The 20,806-nt window shown below is 37.4% G+C and overlaps 4 protein-coding genes across 4 annotated transcripts; 3 read left to right on the top strand and 1 right to left on the bottom strand.

Annotated features, from left to right (window-relative positions):
- Positions 1-11: 11 nt before the first annotated feature.
- Positions 12-5,789, bottom strand: MONOS_10785 (uncharacterized protein; the record flags this gene model as incomplete). Its single annotated transcript, XM_067863262.1, has 1 exon — positions 12-5,789. One exon carries the CDS (start codon positions 5,787-5,789, stop codon positions 12-14), a length of 5,778 nt encoding a protein of 1,925 aa, XP_067727244.1.
- Positions 5,790-9,184: 3,395 nt separating this feature from the next.
- MONOS_10784 (uncharacterized protein) lies at positions 9,185-9,827 on the top strand (the record flags this gene model as incomplete). The annotated part of the gene is made up of 2 exons (XM_067863261.1): positions 9,185-9,490; positions 9,564-9,827. The coding sequence occupies 2 exons, from the start codon at positions 9,185-9,187 to the stop codon at positions 9,825-9,827; spliced, it is 570 nt and encodes a 189-aa protein (XP_067727243.1).
- Positions 9,828-17,456: 7,629 nt separating this feature from the next.
- Positions 17,457-17,786, top strand: MONOS_10783 (uncharacterized protein; the record flags this gene model as incomplete). Its single annotated transcript, XM_067863260.1, has 1 exon — positions 17,457-17,786. The coding sequence occupies one exon, from the start codon at positions 17,457-17,459 to the stop codon at positions 17,784-17,786; it is 330 nt and encodes a 109-aa protein (XP_067727242.1).
- A 73-nt stretch (positions 17,787-17,859) lies between these two features.
- MONOS_10782 (uncharacterized protein) lies at positions 17,860-18,783 on the top strand (the record flags this gene model as incomplete). The annotated part of the gene is made up of 2 exons (XM_067863259.1): positions 17,860-17,988; positions 18,154-18,783. 2 exons carry the CDS (start codon positions 17,860-17,862, stop codon positions 18,487-18,489), a joined length of 465 nt encoding a protein of 154 aa, XP_067727241.1. The 3' UTR covers positions 18,490-18,783.
- Positions 18,784-20,806: the final 2,023 nt, after the last annotated feature.

Here is a 20,806-nt window from a genome sequence, read left to right as displayed (position 1 = left end):
CAGCAATCCTTTCATCTCCACTTGTTTTGGATTCTCCTGTTCTTCAGAACGAAAGAATCAGTGGCTGATGGAGAATCAGCACTCCCAAACAGAATACACACCCTCACTTCTGCTTCACTTGCCACCCCTTCAACTGTCTTGGCAGGAACAGACCCGCACCTCTTCTTTGATATGAAACCACTTTCGTCAAACGAATATTTCTCAACCACCTCCTCATCCCCAACTGCTGCAACTGTCTTGAATGAGAGGTTGCATGGAAGGAGAACTGATCCTCTGAACACAACATTCACCACCTCCGCTGACTTTTCCGATGACACACTCTCCACCCTCGGGATGAAAAAGGGAGATGCTCTTTCTCCTGCAATCCCTTCCAGTGTGCATCCTTCATCCAATATCCACAAAGAGGTATTTTTCTCCAATCCATCCCCTCCCTTCAAGCTCACAACCCTCAATCTTCCTGAGTCTCCACACAGAATGTTTCTTCGTGCCGATCCATAATTCACCATCGACGGGTTGTTGTTCTCAAATCTCCCATCATATATCTCCACACTTCCACCTGACAATGAAAGCCCTCCTTTTTTCGAGTTGCTGATTGTTGTGTCTTTCATCCCAACATTGCTGGATTGAACATCCACAACTGACCCATTCCATTTGCACATCTCTTTGAATTCATTTCTGTTCTCGTTTTCATTTTCTTCTTCAAGTTCTCCATCAAATAGACACAGACTCATTGAAATATCTGTTGAGTTATTAACTTCCATAACGCTTCCTGTTTCAGAGAGAGAATGACAGCTTGAACAAGAGCAATTAGACGGATCTATTTGAGCAGAGGATGAAGAAACAGAGAAAACAGAAGCTCCTTCCGAATTCCTTGAACAGTTGTTGAATGAGGAGCTTCCAACAGAAACAGTCCCTGAAGTCTTTTCGTTTATTGAAAAGACACAACCCTCAGATAGACTCACTCCATCAGCTGATATTCCATTGAATACAACTTCTTTGCAGTCAGCAATCTCAAACACATTTGATGTTGATTCAATGTTTTCCAGTTTCACATTTGCCAATGATATCTCTTTGCCACTGAACAGAAATGAAGGTTTTTTGAATGAAAGGAGTGACACTGAGCAGTTGTCAACATGAAGAATTCCATTTTCGATGCTCAGCAACGTTGAATTGAGAATAACAAATTGAATTCCTTTTGACTCCCCAGCCGAAGAGAAATCAATAGATGAAAGAGACAGCTGGCCACTTGCTTCATGGATGATTGAACTTCCAGAATATGAAAATGACTGACCAAAATTGAATTTCAATTTTTCAATCCGAACAGTCTCTGAGGTTGTGATCAGATTTCTCTCATTGATATTCATTGTTGAGTTCAGATGGACCAGAGCAGCTGAGGAAGATTGCAATGAGCGGACGATCAAATCCATTGCTTCGCATTCCCCAACAATAACTGTCTCCTTCGAGATCAACAGCTGCGAATACGATGAAGGAATGATGTGTTGCACTCCAACATCCAGTGATTGGCAAGGCATGCTGAACTCTCCACATTGCTTGCTATTTTTGTGATTTTCAGAAACAGAAGATACAAAGATCGTCTCGCTCAGATATTTCACGACTCTCAGCAGAAGATCTTCTTCTCCTTCAAACGAGTCTGTTGTGCAACCCCACACCGCAAGATCTTTCACAAACGGCGCTCTGAAATCCAGCAAGAATTGTTCATCAACTATTTGCTTTTCGATTGAGTGACATCTCACATACACATCTCTTCCCTTCGATGCAGTGTTGTCTTTGAAGGTGATATTTGAGAGAACAAACTTCAGAGGATGTTCAACTGTCGAAGTGCACTCCAGAAACAGCCACCCGCCTCTTCCTGTGGTCGAGCAGAAGCACTCAGAAATCGTGCAAAATGAGCAGTCAAAGTTTCCTCCCTCATTCAACACACAAAACATCCCTCCACCCTTTCCACACCTTGTTCCACCACACTTCTTCATCGCTGTGTTTCGAATCTCTATTTTCAATGGCTCAACATCATTCTCATTTCGAATGATGGGAATATTATCTGTTGTGTTCTGGGCAACTTCTTCAAACACGCTCCACCCAATAACAACATCATGCTCAATTTCATTATTTTCTCTTCTTGAACTCTTTGATATGCTCAATCCGCTTGATCCATCCAGCTCAATATTCTTCATCGTCAGATTTCTGATGTTCAATATCGTTGTTGACAACACAGAAATTACATCTTTTGAAAAGCTGAGTGATTGCATTGAAACAATGTCCAATTGAACTGTTCCTCCATCTGCCTTGATCAGCCCGTAATTCATTGTTTCTTCTCTGCTTTCTTCATTTTTGGTGAATGAGCAGTCTTTCAGAGTCAACAGTCCTTCACTTGATCCAACATGGATCAGAACATTCACTCCACTTGCAAATGAAGATGGAATAACAAAGCGAATCAGTTCGAGATTTGTGATGCCTTGAGTCTTCATTGCTGCTTCCTCTGCTCCTTCAAATGAAGAGAGACATTCCAACGAGCACATGCTGCTCTCATCCGATTTCACTGATATTCCACTCACATCAACACTTTTTTGGAGAACTCCTTTTCCAATGATGTTAATATTCTTTTCATTTCTTCCTTGGATTTTGGACAGAGAATAATCGATTGATTGGCAAGGATAATCAGAAAGCCCACAGACACACACATCGCAACCTTCACCTCCAATGAATATTTCCGAACCAAATGTTCTCCAGAAATACACCAGTGGAATGGCATTCATTGTGTCATTCCCATCAAAGCCGCTCATTGAATCCAATGAAATATCTGCCAGATGTTCAAATACAAATGGAAGAGAGGCATTTGTGATGCTCTTTGTCAAGTTGGATGATTCAACAAAAAGATTATTTCCATGTCTCGCAATATTTGGCTTATCAAAATCAAAAACAGGTGATGATATTATGAACGTAGAATAGTCATCAATCAGCTTCAGTGCCATTCCTCCCCCAAACCCAATCTTCCCTTCTCCAGCTGGTGCTGTGCATCCTGTGAATGTGCATGAAATAATATTCAATTGAGTATTCCCTTTCAACTGAGCATCAACGGCCCCTCCTCTGCTTTCATCAGCAAGCACAGAGCATCCATCAAATTCACATTCTTCAATGTTTATTTGTGATTTTGCCTTTTCATCATTGCTGTTGTCAATGCTCACACACCCTCCACTTCCAGCTTCCCTTTCAATTTCTGTGAAATTGCATTTCGTCATGTTCAACCAGGGAGTATTCATGAGCTCGCTATCTGTGCAACTTCCTGATAATAAGATCAATGAATTTCTTCTCAAATCAATTGATGAAGCAGAAAACGATTCAATGGTCAACGTTCCAGACTCAACAGATAAGAATAGAAATGACATTTCTGATGAAGGATTTTGAAGAGAAAGAGAACAATGAGACAAAGTCAGTTGCGAAGAAGAAGAAACAAAAGTGGAGTGTGATGAAAGAGAAGGAGGAAGAGAGAAGATAAGCATTGATAATTCTGTTTCGACACTTGTTGTTATCATCGCTGAATTTGATGTCTCGCTTGCATCAGAGACTGTCAAACCACTTTGATCATCGTTTCCTCTGATTTCATGCTTTTGATCAGAGAAGGCCAATTCATCGCTCATCTCAATCATTCCATTCACAACAACTTTCCTTGTTTCTGTTTGACGAGTGAGTGAGTGCTTCATTGTCAGGCAAGGGAATTGGACAATTCCACAGTGAGAATGGTCAGATGCCTCGGTGTTGCTCACATGAATTTCTTCTGGGGTGGGAAGGAGATAGATGCAGAGAGGGATGGCAACACTGTTGTTTCCATTGTCATATCCTCTCACTTTGTCAAAAGAATCCAAAGTGGCTGTCACACACGAGATCTTTTGAGGATTGGCAATTGCTTCCAGATTGGGTGAATTGACAAAAACATCTTTTCCCCACTTGGCTGTGTTTGTGCCAAAGGAAGAAGAAATCAGGATATTGGGATTTTCATTCATCAATCGAAGAAGAATTCCTCCCCCAAGACCATTGGATGTTGAGCAATAGCATCCATCAAAATTACCGCCTTTCACTTTCACTTCATTTTCATTCCCAACACAAAGCATCATTGACCCTCCATCAGACGATGTTCTGCTTCCACATTCTGAAAATGAACAAGAGTCCAGATCAATGTTAACCTTGTCGTTGGAAAACGACGTCACAGCCGCTCCACTGTTTGTTCTCTCGATCCCATCAAAGGTGCATTCAGAAAGAATCAATGAAATTCCATTAGCTGAAGAAAGCGAAAACAACGAAGTTGAAGAGATAGTCTGTGCCCAGTTCACATTATTCATCTGAAAGATACCACCCTGAATATTTATCAGCTCTGCGGTGAATGCTGTTTGTACCGAGTGAGCGCTTCCAGCAGATATGTTTAGCGCACTTATTCTCAGCTCTCCTGCTCCTGTAATCTCAAACAGCCTTGACCCACGGTTATTTTGATATGCTGAGTCATGCACAAAAATAAGGTCATTGATGGTCAAGGTGCCTGTTGAGACTGAAAAAAGAGATAAGCTTGATTCTTCAAATTCTGTTTGGATTGCTGTGCTCATATCACTTTGGCCATATATTGTGTAAGTGTTGGAACTGCAGTCCACACTCTGCGCCTCTTTGATTGTTCCTGTGAGCATCTCGATGATAGTCACATGGTTAGGAATAAGTTGAGTCAAGCAATGGCTGATAGTGTTGCATGGATAGCTTTTATCCATTCCACATGCATATGTATCAACTCCTTTTTGTTTTGAATCAGTTGAAGAAACAAATCTGATTATTCCAAAATCATTTCGAAGCCATTCGCTGCGATCATCAATTGAGCCATATTTTGTGCTCACTCTATTATCTGTTTCCCTGGTCGAGAAACAGGTGGAATCAATATTATTTGCTGTAGATCCCTGAAGAACAATGTCATGTCCTCCTTTCTCACATGTGTTGTTGTGAAAAAAGCAATAGAAAAATAATATTCCATTATTTTTTGAATTAATTGTAATTGTTACGGCACCCCCTCCGCACATAGAATAGCAATTGCGGAATAAGCAATTTGTCAGAATAATTTGATCATTGCATTCCCAATGATTAATTGCTCCTGCCAGGCTGTCAGAACTATTTGCTCTGCAAAATTCAAAGACTGAATTAATAATGCAATGTTTTTGCCTTTGAGTTTTGGTTTCGCGCAGATCCATTGCCCCGCCATCATCACCAGAAGAGCATTTGTTGAATAAGCAATCTTCAACAATGGATTGAGCATAAACATATTGCAATTGAATTCCCCCTCCTCCATAATATAAAGGAGTTGCTGCTGAGCATTGCACAAACGTTGTATGGGTCACAATGCACTCTGCAATTTTCAATGCATATATTCCTCCCCCTTTTGTCGAGGAAGCATTGCATCTCGCGAATGAAGAATTTTCAACAGTCAGAATTGCAGTTGAATTATCATGAACATAAAGAGCTCCTCCTTGGGGTGCTGTGCAGTCAACCCATTCACACAATGAAAAGAATTGGCCTTCCGTTGTGTCCATTCGTTCTTTTTTCTGAAAAGCATTCATTTCTCTCTTCCCAAAGTTTGTTGTTGTGTTTTTGCAGATAAACTCTTGTGAAGAATAGGATCCACTCGAGATCCCTCCTTCAAAGGCATTCACACACGAATAAATGAGGCAGTTCTCCATTGAACTTCCAAAACATGAATGCTCCGCAAAATGACCGCTATTCGTGTTATATTTCACAGACATGTTCCTGAAGGCACAATTATCAATCTGTTCACTTTGGCTCTTTCCAGACAATAGGAAATAGTCTGATGACGAGACAACCAGGTTAGCAATGATGGAATTTCTCAAAATGACGGAATTCTTGTGATCAGATGAAAATAGGAGACTTCCAGAATAAATATTCATTTGAGGAATCACACTCATGTTTTCCATGTTAATTGATCCGCTTTGAAGATGAAAAGGAGAACCTGACTTTTGGTGGGAAATACAGGAGTCCATCATGAGAGTTGAGTATTCTGTTATAAGCACGCATGGCGAGAAAGAATGTTCAAGTGCCACATTTTTCAGTCCAACTGAAGAATTGTAGAATCCAAAAAATGCATTTATCACTATTGAAATTCCTGACTGCTGTCTTTCTGCTCCAAATAATACACTTCGCTCACACAAATTATAATCATTGTTGTTTGTGGGATAATGCTCATCTTGTTCAATGATTCGATCCGGATCAATGATGAAATCGCGATTATCACAATTTCTGCCAAAATCTTCATATCTTGATGAAGAAACTCCAATGAACCTTTGACATTTGAACACGGCCACAAGAAGCAAGTGTGCAAATAAAAACATGTGCAAGCTCATCCCCAGAAATATATTCTGGTTTCACTGAAAAAGAAAAAAATATGTGTTTCATATTTGATCAAAGTGCAAAATTAAAACATCAAATTCAGACCATGAAGAAAGAAAGAATGAGAAATACCTGTCGTTTGAATTGAAACGTTTGCCTTTTCACAAAATTAATTCTATTCAATGTTCCATCGATTTTTCATCGAATCCATCTTTGTACTCAACTCCAATGCTGTTTCTTTTCTCATTTATTATTCCTTGTGTTCTGTCTGAATAAAGCTTCTTTTCTGCTGATAGAGGTCATTTCATCTGTATGGCTGTCTTTTCGTCAAAACTTCTGAACAGAAAAGAACAGAACAAAAAAAGATTTTGACGAATCCATCGGTTGAGTGGCATTCACAAAATATTCCCTTCAAAAAAGAATGAAGATTCTTCAACGCTGCTCAGAAGAAAGAATCGATTTCAGCAGATCACTTTCGTTGTTGTCAAATATTCCGTTCAAATGGGAGATGACATTTCCTGTTTTTTTCCACACAAAGCTGAATGTGAAGCAGAAAGGAAGAACGCGGAAATGGAGAGCAGAGACAGACAGCGAAGGTCTGATGCAATGATGCGCTCACCCCCAGATTGTTGAGGATATTCTCTCCATTTTTACTTTTTCTGAAAACAGACAATTTGAGATCAATCAAAGAACAAAGGAGAAAGAACAAAAAAGACATTCTGCCATTCAACATGAAAAAACACACCATTCATTTGAAACAAGTCATCATCATCGCTTTGACCAGTTTTCTCATATTCTCTGAATCAATTTGCCTGTTCTGAAATTCTTGTTGAGAAAAAAACAGAAATTTCAATGACTTATTATCTTGAAAAAGAAATGGCAGAAAGACTGAACATTGGATTTTCTAACTCGAAGGTTCATTTCAAAAGAATTGATTTCATCGAGGCATATTGAGCATCAAAGATACAAGTTTGGTACAAGAAAATCGCAAATGCAAGACTTTGAAATTGGCTGATGTGTTCTTGTTGGTTGTTCGTGTATTGCGCGATAAATATACAGTTTGTGAAGTCACTGGGCTTTTGAAGAAAATTGAACAATCGAAAGAAGCTTCTGATTTGCAGTTTCTTCGCTTTGAAAAATTTATTCAAATGAATTTTTTTGTTGGAGAAGAAGAAGAATACGAAGATGCAAATTCCGGCAAATGTTCAGTGTCTGTCCTCTGCTTCGAATAACCAAAAAAAAATAAAATAAAATAAAATAAAAGTTAAGGAGAATTAGAAGATGTCATCAAATAAAGCATCGAAACCTCTTCAAAAGTCAATAAATGAGGCAATATGGAAACGGAAGAATAACCTCGAAAATTCAAATCTTCAAAAGTTGGATGTGAAGTTCAAACAATAAAGACAGCCAAGAAAGCTTTTTGAATGATTTTTTTTTGCAAGTGTCTTTACGGAGCAAGATGGAATATATTTGGTGCAATTCTCGTTTTGTTGTTTTCGAAACATGGGCTGAAACAGAAGCTGTAGATCTTCATCTTTCTAGCTTCTGAAGCTCCACCACGAAAGGTTGGGCTTCGCTTTCAAAAAAATTCACAAAAAGCAGGTAAATCCTTTCTAAAAGTTGAAACTGCGGTCTCACTTCCATTGATGAAGATAACTTCTTGTTTCATTGTTTGGCGTTGCTTTCTTTCCTTTTCATCTCGATAAATGCCTCTTCTTCGGCACAGTTGCAATTTTATTTGTCAAAAATACACCGGAAACTGTTCTCATGACTTATGTTCCAAAGAAATGCTCCATTTGGTCTGATGTTCGATTCCAGTCGAATTCCATCTTATTTTTCTTCTTTTTTTATAAATCTATAAGTCGAATTTGTTTTCATCTCTTGTTCCGATTAAAAATCATAAAAATCATGTATATTGCGCAACTTCATTTATTTCCTAATTGCTATTCAATAATCAGCTCCATTCACATCGTGTTGCTATCCAAAGATGGGATTGGTCATTTTGACAATGATTCTGATTCTTGGGCTTTGGAAAGGATACAGATGGAAATATCTTCACAACAAGCAGAACAATAAAAATTACATACACTACGTCTTTTTCGCTATTAACAAAATTGTTGTATTCCCCCCGGCCATCCAATTGTCAAAAATAATCAGACAAAATTTCATCGTTGGGAATGTCTTTTCGTTCATCCATGTCGAAACAGAAAATAATATTTCAAGTCCTGCCGTTAATGTCGATTCACCGACTTCTCATTTCGTGAAGAAATATTTGAAAAATACAAATAATACTCACAAAATAGCCATTATTATTTTTTGTTGATTCATTCCTTTCCGAAAATGTCAAAGCGAATGAGGAAGGGGTGAACGCACGTATTTTCATTGCAATTCTTATTTTTATTTTTGACAATTTTCTCCTCTCCAAACATGTTCTCGTTCAACGTGAACGTCCAAATGGTGCAGTTTTCAGAATACAAAGCTCGTCAGAAAATGCAGGCGAAAGATGGCACTCAAAAATTAATGAGTTTGCATTCATTGCTGCATTCGAATTCTTGCTGATTGCATTTCTGTTTTTATGATTTTTATGATTATTTTTGTTCAGGGTTGTTTTCTGAAGTTGAACGGAGCAATGAGGAAGAGCAAAAAGCGAAAATTGAAGAAATGAATGGGGTGATGGAAGAGATGAGCAACGAGGAATTCTATTCCGTCTTCTCAGAAGGCATGTTTCAACAACATCAACAAAGTGATGAAAAGAAAGAGAATAAACGTTGAGAATGCGTGTTTGAAATGCCCAATGCGCTTCAGCAGCTGCAAAGTGCTGAGACATGCAATGATCCATGACTTTGCAGAATGCACTTTGAATGGAAGACTTGAAACGATGATATCTGAAGAAGAAGAGAAGAAAGAAGAAAAAGACGAAAGGCTTCTTGTTGATGCTTGCGAAATCTATCTTTTGCTGAATGACAGATTCAATACGTATTTGGTGTTGATTTGTGTGCCATGTCTTCTGAAGGCTGCATCGAACAAGGAGGAGAGCGAGGAGGCGCAAAAAGAGGTGGAAATGGCTTTGTTGGCTTTGAGCAATATTCACGAAAGATTTGTGTGAGAACAGCCATTTTTATTTTTATTTTTATTTATTTATTTATTTTTATTTATTTTTATATTTTTCAAAGGAAATTCCAGAAGAATTGTTCTTCGACGAGATCAAAGAAATTGTGGAATACCATCATGAGCACCACAACCTCACTCATCTTGCGTATGTTTCAGCTTGGAAATTTGAGATGCGCAGATTGCGTTTCAATGAAAATTTGTACGGCGCTGTTGCGAATGAACGGCATTTTGCGAAAGCGACAGGGAGAGAGCTGGAAGAGCTGGCAAAATGTGTGGATTGGCAGGCAAAAAGGAGAAAAAGGAAAGAGAAGAAGACTTTCTTTTGATGAGATGGCTTGAAGCGTTTGGGGATTTCTTTGGGAAATGCAAATTGTGGAATGAAGAGTATTGTGGGGTTTTGGGGGGGCATTGCTGAGATATTCCGAGTTGGAAAGGAGAAATACCGAGAAATTGGGAGACAATGCATTTGTGTGTTTGGATGTGCAGCGAGGAACAGAAAATATGAAGTTGATATGTTGATGAAAGGCGGAGCTTTTGATCTCATTTTGGAGGAGATTCAGGGGCTGACGTTGGATGACTATTTTTTGGAGAGCTGTATGAAATGCCTTTTGGACATTTCGAGGCGGTTGAAATTGAAGGATGATGACGAAGCCTTGGAAGTGAAAAGAAAGGCAACGAAAAGGAAGGTTTTTGAAAAGCTGGAAGAAGAAGGATACGAAGATGTCATCGCATGCTTTCATAAAAAGTTGGATTTTCTGAACAGAAACTATTTCAAAGAATTATCGTTGAATATTTCAGATTATTTTGTGGATTTTTGAGGAAACACCTTGAATTTTGTGACTCATATTAATTCTTTTTCTTTTTCTATTTCAATTTCTTTTTCTTTTTCTTTTTCTTTTTTCTCATTTCACAAAATCGAAAACAATCCATCATTTGAGGATTATTATTTTATTTTAATTTTTATTTTTATTTTTCATCCGACTTCATTTTGATGAAATGAAGCAGCAAAAAAAGAAAACTTCAACAACTTCTTCATTTTCTTCACTTTCTTCTTCTTCTTTCCTTCTTCAAAACTCTCCCTCAAATTACACATTCTTCCTGAAGTTTCAACCAAAAAAATCAATAATCACAAGATCATTCATCTTCAGTCGCAGCATTATCTCTTCTCTTTGGGGAAGTTTTATGTTCTTCAACATCTTCCCTTGTTTTCCAGCTTTCTATCTCATCTCATTGAATGAAGAAGGGAAATCAAAACCTCACAAATAAATGTTGGATTTCATGGGATAAACATGAATGGCAAGAAAATAAGGGTTTCTCTTGTTCATTGGCTTGTTTTTTTGCAGCTTCTCAGCCAGAAACGAATTTCTTTCTCCTTCTTCTGTTGATCTTCAAACGGTAATCTCAAAATGAAATAGGGCTATAATTTTATCTTGACCTTTTTTCTTTATCTAGACCTTTTTCTTTTTTGCCATGCTTTTAGCTTTATACAAGCCTGCGATTAATAAAAAATAACCAGAAATGTTTGAAATGTTTTTATTTCCTTATTCTGTATTTTTTTTTTCAATATTTCATTTTTTACAAAAAGATCGAGGATTATAATAATTTTATGTTTTGATCATTGACTTGCTTCTTTTCCAGCGAATATTTTTTGTCAGAAGCTTTAAGCTTTCATATCATAATGCATCGTTTATTTTTAATAAGTTGAACTTGTTTTTAACTTTCTCAACTTGTTTTTTTAACACTTTTTCTCATTTCATTCATTTCTTTAAAAAACACGATTTCTGGGATATGTATTCGTTTGTTTTTGAATTGAATGAAATGTTTTATTAAAAAATATTAAAATAAAACGATTCTTGTATGTTGAAATAATTATTTGTTTGTATATGTTTAGTAATCAAAATATCAAAAAAATCATATATACTTGCTTTTTAGTTTATATTTTTGAAAAGTTCCTTTTCATTTCAATGCTTAATACAAATGAACGATAATTAAGACTTTGTGTAATTTTTTCATTTTTATAAAATTTGACACAAACACTTGTTTATATAAAAAATCGTGTTTTAAGTAAAAACAGTGAAATGAGAAAAAAAGGTCAAAAATTAAATTGAAAATGTTAAAAATAAGTTAAAATAGAAATATAGGAACGTGGAATGCTGATGCTGTGGCTTAAAACGTTCAGAATGAAATATTGGTTTCACAGCCAGCAAGTCTTTGATCTGTGTCCTAAAATTATAAAAAATAAAAATAGTTTTTTGAAAATAAAAATTTCAAAATTTTTTTCAATAGAATTCTGAAAAACAAAAATATCAAGAAGTTTATTTATTTTGTTTTTATTTTTAGCCTTTTAACAAATTATAAAAGCAAAAATAAGTTTCAAAAAAAAGGGTTGAGATAAATTTTTGAGGTCAAGATAAAATTTGCACCCTATTCACAGCTCATTCTGATTGAGGAAGGAAAAAAAATCACAAGAAATGATGAAGACAAACAAATCACAGTCTGAAATCTCATTAATTTTTATCCTCACAATGTCTTTCACTCATTTCTTATTTTATCAGCTCACTTTGAGTGCATTTATTTATTTGAAGCATTTTGAAAGGATGTGGTCTCTCCATCAAAGAACAGAAGAAAAAGAAATACTGATTGAAAATCCAATCCTTTCTTTGATATCGATGATGATGGTGGAAATTGAGCGAGAAGAAAGAAGGGGAATAAAGAAGAAACAATTATAATGAGGTTTTTCAGTAGGGTGGTTTTTTTATCCGGACATTTTTTTTAATCCGGATATTTTTTTTATTGGCGTATCTCACTAAATAAAAACAAAAAACAAAAAAAGCATGTTGCATCAGGTTTGAGCACGTATTAAATGTTCATACAAAAAAATTTTTTTGTCAATTTTTGTTTTTGATGAAGATCTTGAGAATTTTTAATTTATTTTTGATCATTTGTTTTGCTCGTTTTTTATCGACTCTCTTTTTCTGTCAGTTTTTAGCTACTGGACCATGAATCATTCATAATTATGTTTAATAATTTCAAATCTTTTTTGTTTTTACTTATTTTTTCACGAGTTTTTCGCATTTCATTGTTTTTGAAGAAAATTATAAAAAACTCATATTTAATCTTCTGTTTTTTGTTCTTTTAAAAATAATTCCAAAATATAATGCAAATTGTATTAAAATACATTGCAAATCGAAATTATTTGTCATATTTTATTAAATCAAGAACAAAATGAGCAATTTTGTCATAATGATAAATATATTTGCACTGCTAAAGCAGCAACATTTTATAAAAATTTCACGTGGTGCATATTTACTGCAAGTAGTTATCTTTTCATGAACCTCACTAAAAACATCGAATAAATATTGTGTAGCTCATTATTTTCAGATTTTTATAATTTTCTTCAAAAACAATGAAATGCGAAAAACTCGTGAAAAAATAAGTAAAAACAAAAAAGATTTGAAATTATTAAACATAATTATGAATGATTCATGGTCCAGTAGCTAAAAACTGACAGAAAAAGAGAGTCGATAAAAAACGAGCAAAACAAATGATCAAAAATAAATTAAAAATTCTCAAGATCTTCATCAAAAACAAAAATTGACAAAAAAATTTTTTTGTATGAACATTTAATACGTGCTCAAACCTGATGCAACATGCTTTTTTTGTTTTTTGTTTTTATTTAGTGAGATACGCCAATAAAAAAAAATGTCCGGATTAAAAAAAATGTCCGGATAAAAAACCACCCTATGTTATCTGACTTGTTGTGAAGAATTTGAAACAAGATGTTCTTGTTCAGCATTGAGAAGGTGAATGACAATGACTTTAATTGAAAAAAATGAGCTTCAAGGGATATAAACATGAATGAAGAAGCAACAGCAGCATTTGAAAATGAATGAAATGTTGTAAAGAACGATTCCATTTCCAATGCAAAAAAAAAAAGTAATAGAAAAAAAGAAGAAAATGATGGAAAAGAATAAATGTATATTTTTGAAGAATATTTGTTAATCTTGCTTCCTGTTTGACTTTGGAGTCTTTTCATTTTATTTTTTATTGATTGGTGTTTTTTTCAATGTTAAATTATCTTTTATTTTATTGTTATTTTTGTGTTGAGTTTTTTTGAAAAGTTATTTATTATTTCATGTAACTGTTCAAATGAGAATTGAACATTAATAATCGTAAAAATTAAATACAAATTATGCTTATGAAATCCATGTTGAATCATTTTTAATTATAACTTTATGGAAATTATATATTACTGTCATATTTATAACTTCAAGTGTTGATTTCAGTTAGATGCTCCTTCTTTTCATGAAAAATATTTTTTAAGGTGACCCATTGACAATGATTTTTCAAAAATGACAAATTTCTATTCAGTCCAAACGAGCAAATTGCTTGCATAAAAAATAACCATAATTGCTTATATCATGGAAAAAATAGGTTGTGTGTGCAAAAGATGAACCAAATCGTTTTATTAAAATAGAAAAATTCATCAAAAGTCGGATTTTCAAAAATAAAAATTATTCATTTCAAAAAATATGCAACACCGCCAATAAAATTTTGTATATGAACAGAAGTCATGTGCGTCAATATACAACTGTGCCAATTGCTGTAAATTAATATTAAAAATTTGTTGAAATATTTTTATTAAAAAATTTTTGTCCGGATAAAAAATGAACAAATAGGTCAACCACCCTAATAATTTCCAATCCAGTTATATTTCTTGAGCACGAATAGAAATTTCATCAAAATATGTGGCTTTCACTTTCCAGAAATTTGAAACAAAATAAACATTTCAGATGAATTTTCTGTTTTTGGAAAAAAATACTGGGTTTTAAAACCGGATAAATATTTTCTCAAGAAAAACAGCTGTTTTTGTATTACGAATGAATCCATCTTTCAAACAGCTGATAACACGAATAAATATGCGTTTTTTTGAATCCCCGCTTTATTCATTTGAAAAGGATACAGATGTCTCATCAAATACAGAACAAGATCGATTTCACAATAACTGCAAGAGGAATAATTCAGATAATTTTCCTCAAAATATGGGTGATTATTTTTGATATCATAATTTATCAAATGAAAAATTTCGGCTAAAATATTCACTTTGAATGCCAGTTGATGATCACAGAAAAGTGAAAACTCCAATCAAAAACATCTCATATTTCTTTCACAACAAATATTTTCTTTCGAGACAATTGAGATGCATAAAACATATCAATGAAAATTTTATTTTCTATTTCTTGAAATTTTCAAGATTATCAGCGACCCGAAAAAAGTTAGGATTTCAAAAATAATCTCGAATATACCTCATCAATACAAACTCATTTGATGAAAGAGACTTTCAAAACATCTTCATTTGTGCTCAGAATAAATAATTTTTGAAATCTCGAAGAAACTCAAAATTCTATTTCTCCGAGATTTCGATATGGGTATTTTTTTTTGAAAAGTCACAAAATAATAATTGATCTGAAAATCAGATCACAAATGATCAGAAAATGTTGATCAAATCCGTTACCATAATATATTGCTGAATGTTATTCTATTGAGTTTTGCCACCCTATCCCCAAATATTGCGTTTAAATAAAATAGATTTCAAATATTCCTTTCACTGTTATATCATATTTATGTTTTTAAATATATTTTTCTTGTTTTTTGAAGCAACTGAACTATTTGTTCATATTTCTTTGTTTTCATTTCAACTGTTCAAGTCTACGTTTTGATTTTGCGAATGGAGACTTCTTTTTTAATATGTTCTTATGCAGAAAGACAAATAGATTTTTTCTTGCTTTAATTTGAGTATTTTGAAAAGAAATTATTAAATAAGAAAATTTCATCGATACTGTCCTCATTGAATTGAAAGAAATTAAAAAAGTTGTTGACATAGAGAAATTTATAGTTTTATAATAAACAAATAATTGACAACTGCAATTTCTTGCATTTAATGTCCTTTTATAAAAAATCCAAAAAAGAAATGGTATATCAAGTCTTGAATCAAATCATGAATCATATCTTTAATAGCTACCAATTACTCATTTGCTTTTTTACTCATCTTTATCTTCATATTTTAACTCAACTTTTTAAAAAACCCTGTTCCATCTATTTTCATCGCTCGAGAACTGCGAGCTTTTGTTGCTGGTTGACCATTCTGAAATAAATGAAAATGTTGTGTTTGCATAACCATTAGAGCTGCCTGCAGAAGTGGTGGGGTATCTGAAAAATCTTCTTGTTACAGGAGAAGCGCAGCAGTCCTCTCTTCGCTCAAGGCCTTTGTCTTTTTCTTCTTTATCTTTAATTCGGATGAGTGGAAAAAAAGTGGAGAAGGCTAAAGGTCATAAGCCAATCATCTTCATTTGCATCGACAGTTGATACTTCGGAGGCATCGGTGGTAGCTGCGTTTTTCACGTCATCAGCGATGGACAACATCAAGAGGAGGTTGCGGATTGTTGTGGTTAAGGCTGTTGGGATGTGTGCAATGCACATGTCGCTGTTGCGGCAGTCGCTGCGGAAATATGTCACATGGCTTGCTTTCCTTCACTAGCAGAATCATCACAAAAGAAGATGTGGAGCAAACATATCTTGATGGTGACGGATCTGAATGCATTCCTTTTGATATACATTCTATTTGATCCGTTGCTGCTGCCGTCCGCGATAGCGCGGCTGGTGCAGCGATTGCCGCAGTCTAGGCGAGTGGTGACGAAGTTGGAGGACGAAGTGATAAGGCGGATGGTTGTTCTATGAAGGACAGAGGAGAGAGCGGAGAGGGTGCCGGAAGTGGCGTGGCTGAGAAATGATGATGTGGTTCTGTCTCTGTATGTGCTCGATGAGCGATAAGAGGTGAAGGAGAAGGAGAAGAAGAAGGAGGAGACGGAAGGAGAGACAGATAAGAAACTTCAGGAGTTCAACATGCTGCTGCAGAAGATCCGGGACGACGAGCGGATCTCGAAGCGGGCGAACGGGCTGGTAGAGCAGCTGCAGCAGAATGACAAGATCAAAGGATGCGAGAGAGGAAGATCCTGGAGCTGAGCGAGAAGCACATCGCAGAGGTGAAGGAGCTGCAGGAGCAGCTGGTGGCGATGAAGGAGAAGGCTGAGCTGATTTGTGTGAGAATTGAGAAGTGAAGAAGTTCTGTGCTCAGCAAAGAGGAGTTGTGAGTGTGGATGGCAAGCATTGACTGGTGGTTTGAGGTTTACACTTTTCATATCTTCTTCGTTGTCGTCTGCGGGAGGTGGGGAGGTTCAGTCTTTGGCTTTGTTGATTCTGTAGTTGGGGCTGTGTGAAAAGAGTCAAGAGAAGATTGTAGCGAGCTTTGAATGTGACGGCACTGTAATGCTTGAGCCAGACCCGACGGGAAAGAGGTTGTTGTGAAAGTGGGGAGCGGGATGAGTGTTGTGGGAGAAGCAAATAGCTGTGGAGGAGAGAGTTTCTGTATGGAGAATTGGGGGGTACAAATGTGTGGCAGAAGAGAAACAAGATGGAGAAGGAAATGAAGATGCTGATGGTGCTTTCGAAAGCGCAGGAGCAGTCGATCTGAAAACAGAAGGCGCTATTCGAGGAGGCGATTGATAATCAGTGGATGGCACCTGCACAAAAGAGCAGGATTAAAAGATAATGAAGGTGTCGTATGAAAAGATGGTGCAGCGCCTGGTTGGGTGGGTGAAGCAGCGGGAGGAGAAGGTTGGGTGGGGGTAACTTTGGTGGGCAGAGAAGGCAGGACAGAGAAGAAAGATGTGAGAGGCAGGGATGGCATGAGGAGGAAGAACGGAAGTTAAGGCATAATATACGAAAAAGCAGAGGAGGGTGAAAAGGCAGATGAAAAATAAGCGAGCGTGCTGCATGGGATTGCGCTGTTGCCGCACGAGGATCCGAAGAGAGAACGGGAGAATTTGATTCTAGCTGCAACGCAAATAGAGGTCAATAAAGGGGAAGTGAAGATGATTGTAGCGCGACGACTGCACATGCTTTTTGAGCAGACGACAGACTGCAAAGACCACAAAGAGTCGGAGTTGCCTGTTACTTCACTTGGCGAATCGGGGGCAGGGTTGTCTGGGGTGGGCAGGGTGTCTTTGCCTGCTGGATCGATGGAGAGGGAGCGGCTAATGAGCTCAGTATCAGGGTCGCTGAGGTATGTGGCATACGAAATGGTGTATGTGCTTCGGTTGCCACCAATGTGGAGGTCGTCTATTCCGATGCAGATGCTGCTAATGCTGCTGAATACAGGACTTAAACAGAAGCTGGCGTGGACGCTGTCGAAGATCCAGGGAATATATAGAGGAAGATGTTGGTAGATTTGAGCTGCTTCGGCGCTTGGTGGGAAGGCGTGGTGCTTCTAAGGCAGGTCCATGTGGACTTTATTCATATATGATTGGGGGAGAAATTCTCGTAGAAATTGAAGAAAGAGGTGGTGTGGTTGGCGAGGATGTTTTGGGAAGAGCTGTTTCGGAAGGACTTTGCAGGGATGTGGCTATTTGGGGAATTTGTGCGGAAAAAGTAAATTTGAGGTGAAATGCAGTTTTCATTACATCTTGACGGTGTTTGAAGTTGTATCGGAGAAAAGATGATAGTGTTTTTTGTTGTTTGTGGGAATAAAGTCTGAAAAGAGAAATACCGAAATATTTGTGTTTCCATCGTTTTTACTGAACAACTTCCGAACAGAAGCAGCTTCCGGATGTTTGTGATGAAGCTGATCTGCGAAATCCTCATCTGCAGTCTTTGAATAATGAAATTGTGAAGACAGTGAGATGCGCTGAACAACTTAAATCGAGAGCTTTTTACAGTATTGAAGGTGAAGCGGGAATGGTTTGGGCTGAAGCAACATGTGTAGATTGTACAGTTGGTGAAAGAGAAGAAAGATGGGCTGTTGACGTTGTTCCACATTGTGCGGCTGCTGGGAATGCTGTTGTGGCTGAAGCTGTGGAGGAACGACTCAAAAAAAGGCGATCTGCTCTGATCTTCCTTCGGGGGATGGGCAGTGATTGGTGCAGTTTCTAAAGACGGTAGCGTAGAGGAGGGAGTTAATAGCAAAGTATTGCCATGTTCTTCATTGGCATTGACATCCTCCTTTTCGTATTCTTCTACTTCTATTCTTCTTTTTCCTTTTACCCATCTTTCTCCTCTTTCTCTTTTATTCTTTATTTATCGATTTTTGTATTCTCAATTTTTCTTCAAAATTTAATTTTGCTTCATCAACTAACCTCATTCTCCTTCCATATCCTGTTTCTTTTTGCATTCATTTTCTTTCAAACCATTCTTTGAAAGAAACAAATATATTGTCAACATTGAAAATGTTTTGTCTTCTTTTTGCTTATTTCTAAATGAATAATAAAAAATAAGAAGGAAAAGGAGGAGAAGAAGAAGGAAGAGGAAGTTGATGATTCTTGACAATATATTGACTCTTCCTATCTCCCTCCGCCGTTCTATAGCCTTGTGACACAGCTCCACAAACTACCAATCACACAGCAGCAACACAAAGCTGATCGCTATTTCCACCTCGTTCTTTTCAGCCGCTGCCCCACCAGCTCCACAACAAACCCAATCATCTACAACAGTGACCGCTACCCTTCTTTCTTCCACACAGCCAGCTGCATAGACTCCATCTTCCGTTTCTGAACAACCTCCACCCCTGCCCCTACGCTTGCCCCTGTTGATGCCACCGAAATCACCAGCCCCTGGCCATTCAGAGCCATCTTCAGCAGCGCAAAATGCAGGCTAACTTTCTTCTAAACCGTCCTTTTTTCAGGTGGATACAGATATGCTCAAATCTCGGAGGAATTAAATATATCCTGATGTTTCAGGAACAGCGTGAAGAAGTTATTGCGATGACACGCCTATAGCAACGAAGTAAATGATGGCAAACAGTATCCAGACAGCATATACTCATCCCGAAAGATCCGCAGCAACAGCGCGTGTGGTATCTGCGGAATGCGCTCACACGAAAAAGACTCTTGCCTCGAATACGTTATCCCTCACCAAGCTTCGTGTGATGATGATGATGAAAAGTCAATGAATCGCATCAACGAATCTCATCGTGCAGCGCCACTACCGCCTCCTTTTTTTCATCTTTTTTTCTGCTCAGGTGTTATTCAACAGAAACCCCAGAAACACAGACGAGTCTGCCTCTCCCTTCTCCGAATAAAATCCCTCAAACTCCCCAAAAACAACATCTCAATTTTCTTCTCCGAAGACTCTTTAACCACTGTATTGATTAACTTCCGAAACATCCTGTACAATGTCATCAAGAAGATCTGGCTCTCTTCTGCAAGTGGCTTCAACTGAAAACAATCAAATAGACTTTGAAGTTGTCATGAAAACCACAACTTGTCTCCTTTGCACTCCTCCTGCACAATCTTCTTTAACAACACATCTGCAAAGTCATTTTGTAACGGCTCCACAACGAAAATCATCTTTGATATCACTGCCTCGCTCTTCTTCTGCGCTGCGTGCTTCTCCCTCAGCCTCATGAATACATAATCCCCAAACTACTTCCTCGGAACCACCACTCTCACAAACACAGCGCTGCCCTCTCCCAAGTCTGTTGCGTACGTGTCTCCGAATATCCCCAGAATCTACGTCAGCTTCAACACCAGCGACGATTTCAGCCCTCTCTTCTGCGGCTTCAACAAACGCTTCATCTGCACGGACGACTGCAACGTGATCGGAATCAAAAGCTCAAACACAGTTTCGTGCGCCACATGTTCCGTTGATTCAAATTCTGTGCTTGTCATCCGCTCCATCTAAGAAGACTCCACCAAAGGCACTGGACCGGCAACATTTTCCTTTTGCTGACCTTCCTTCTCCCACAAAAGTTCCCTCATTCCATCTTCTCTTTCAGCTTCTTCGCCTTTTCAGTCAGTTGCTTATCTGTCTCTTCATTTAACTCCTTCTTTTTCTTCTGCTCCTGTTTTTATTGCACAACCTCCGTCCGCAGCTCTCATTCATCAATTGAACAGCCCGTTCTTCATTTGTATTATCCTTTCCTGCACTTTCGACACAACCTTTCTTTTCATATCTTTCTCTGACTCCAGATCTCTTTCCCTAACTTCCACCTTAGTCGATACTCTTTCCACACGCCGTTGTCTTCTTCCCACAACACTCATCCCGCTCCCCACTTTCACAACAACCTCTTTCCCGTCGGGTCTGGCTCAAGCATTACAGTGCCGTCACATTCAAAGCTCGCTACAATCTTCTCTTGACTCTTTTCACACAGCCCCAACTACAGAATCAACAAAGCCAAAGACTGAACCTCCCCACCTCCCGCAGACGACAACGAAGAAGATATGAAAAGTGTAAACCCCAAACCACCAGTCAA

Source organism: Monocercomonoides exilis (genome assembly GCF_001643675.1).
Source record: "Monocercomonoides exilis strain PA203 chromosome Unknown scaffold23-1346700, whole genome shotgun sequence".
Lineage (NCBI taxonomy): Eukaryota > Preaxostyla > Oxymonadida > Polymastigidae > Monocercomonoides > Monocercomonoides exilis.
Note: the sequence above shows the minus strand (reverse complement) of the source record. Positions and strands in the feature narration are given on the sequence as shown.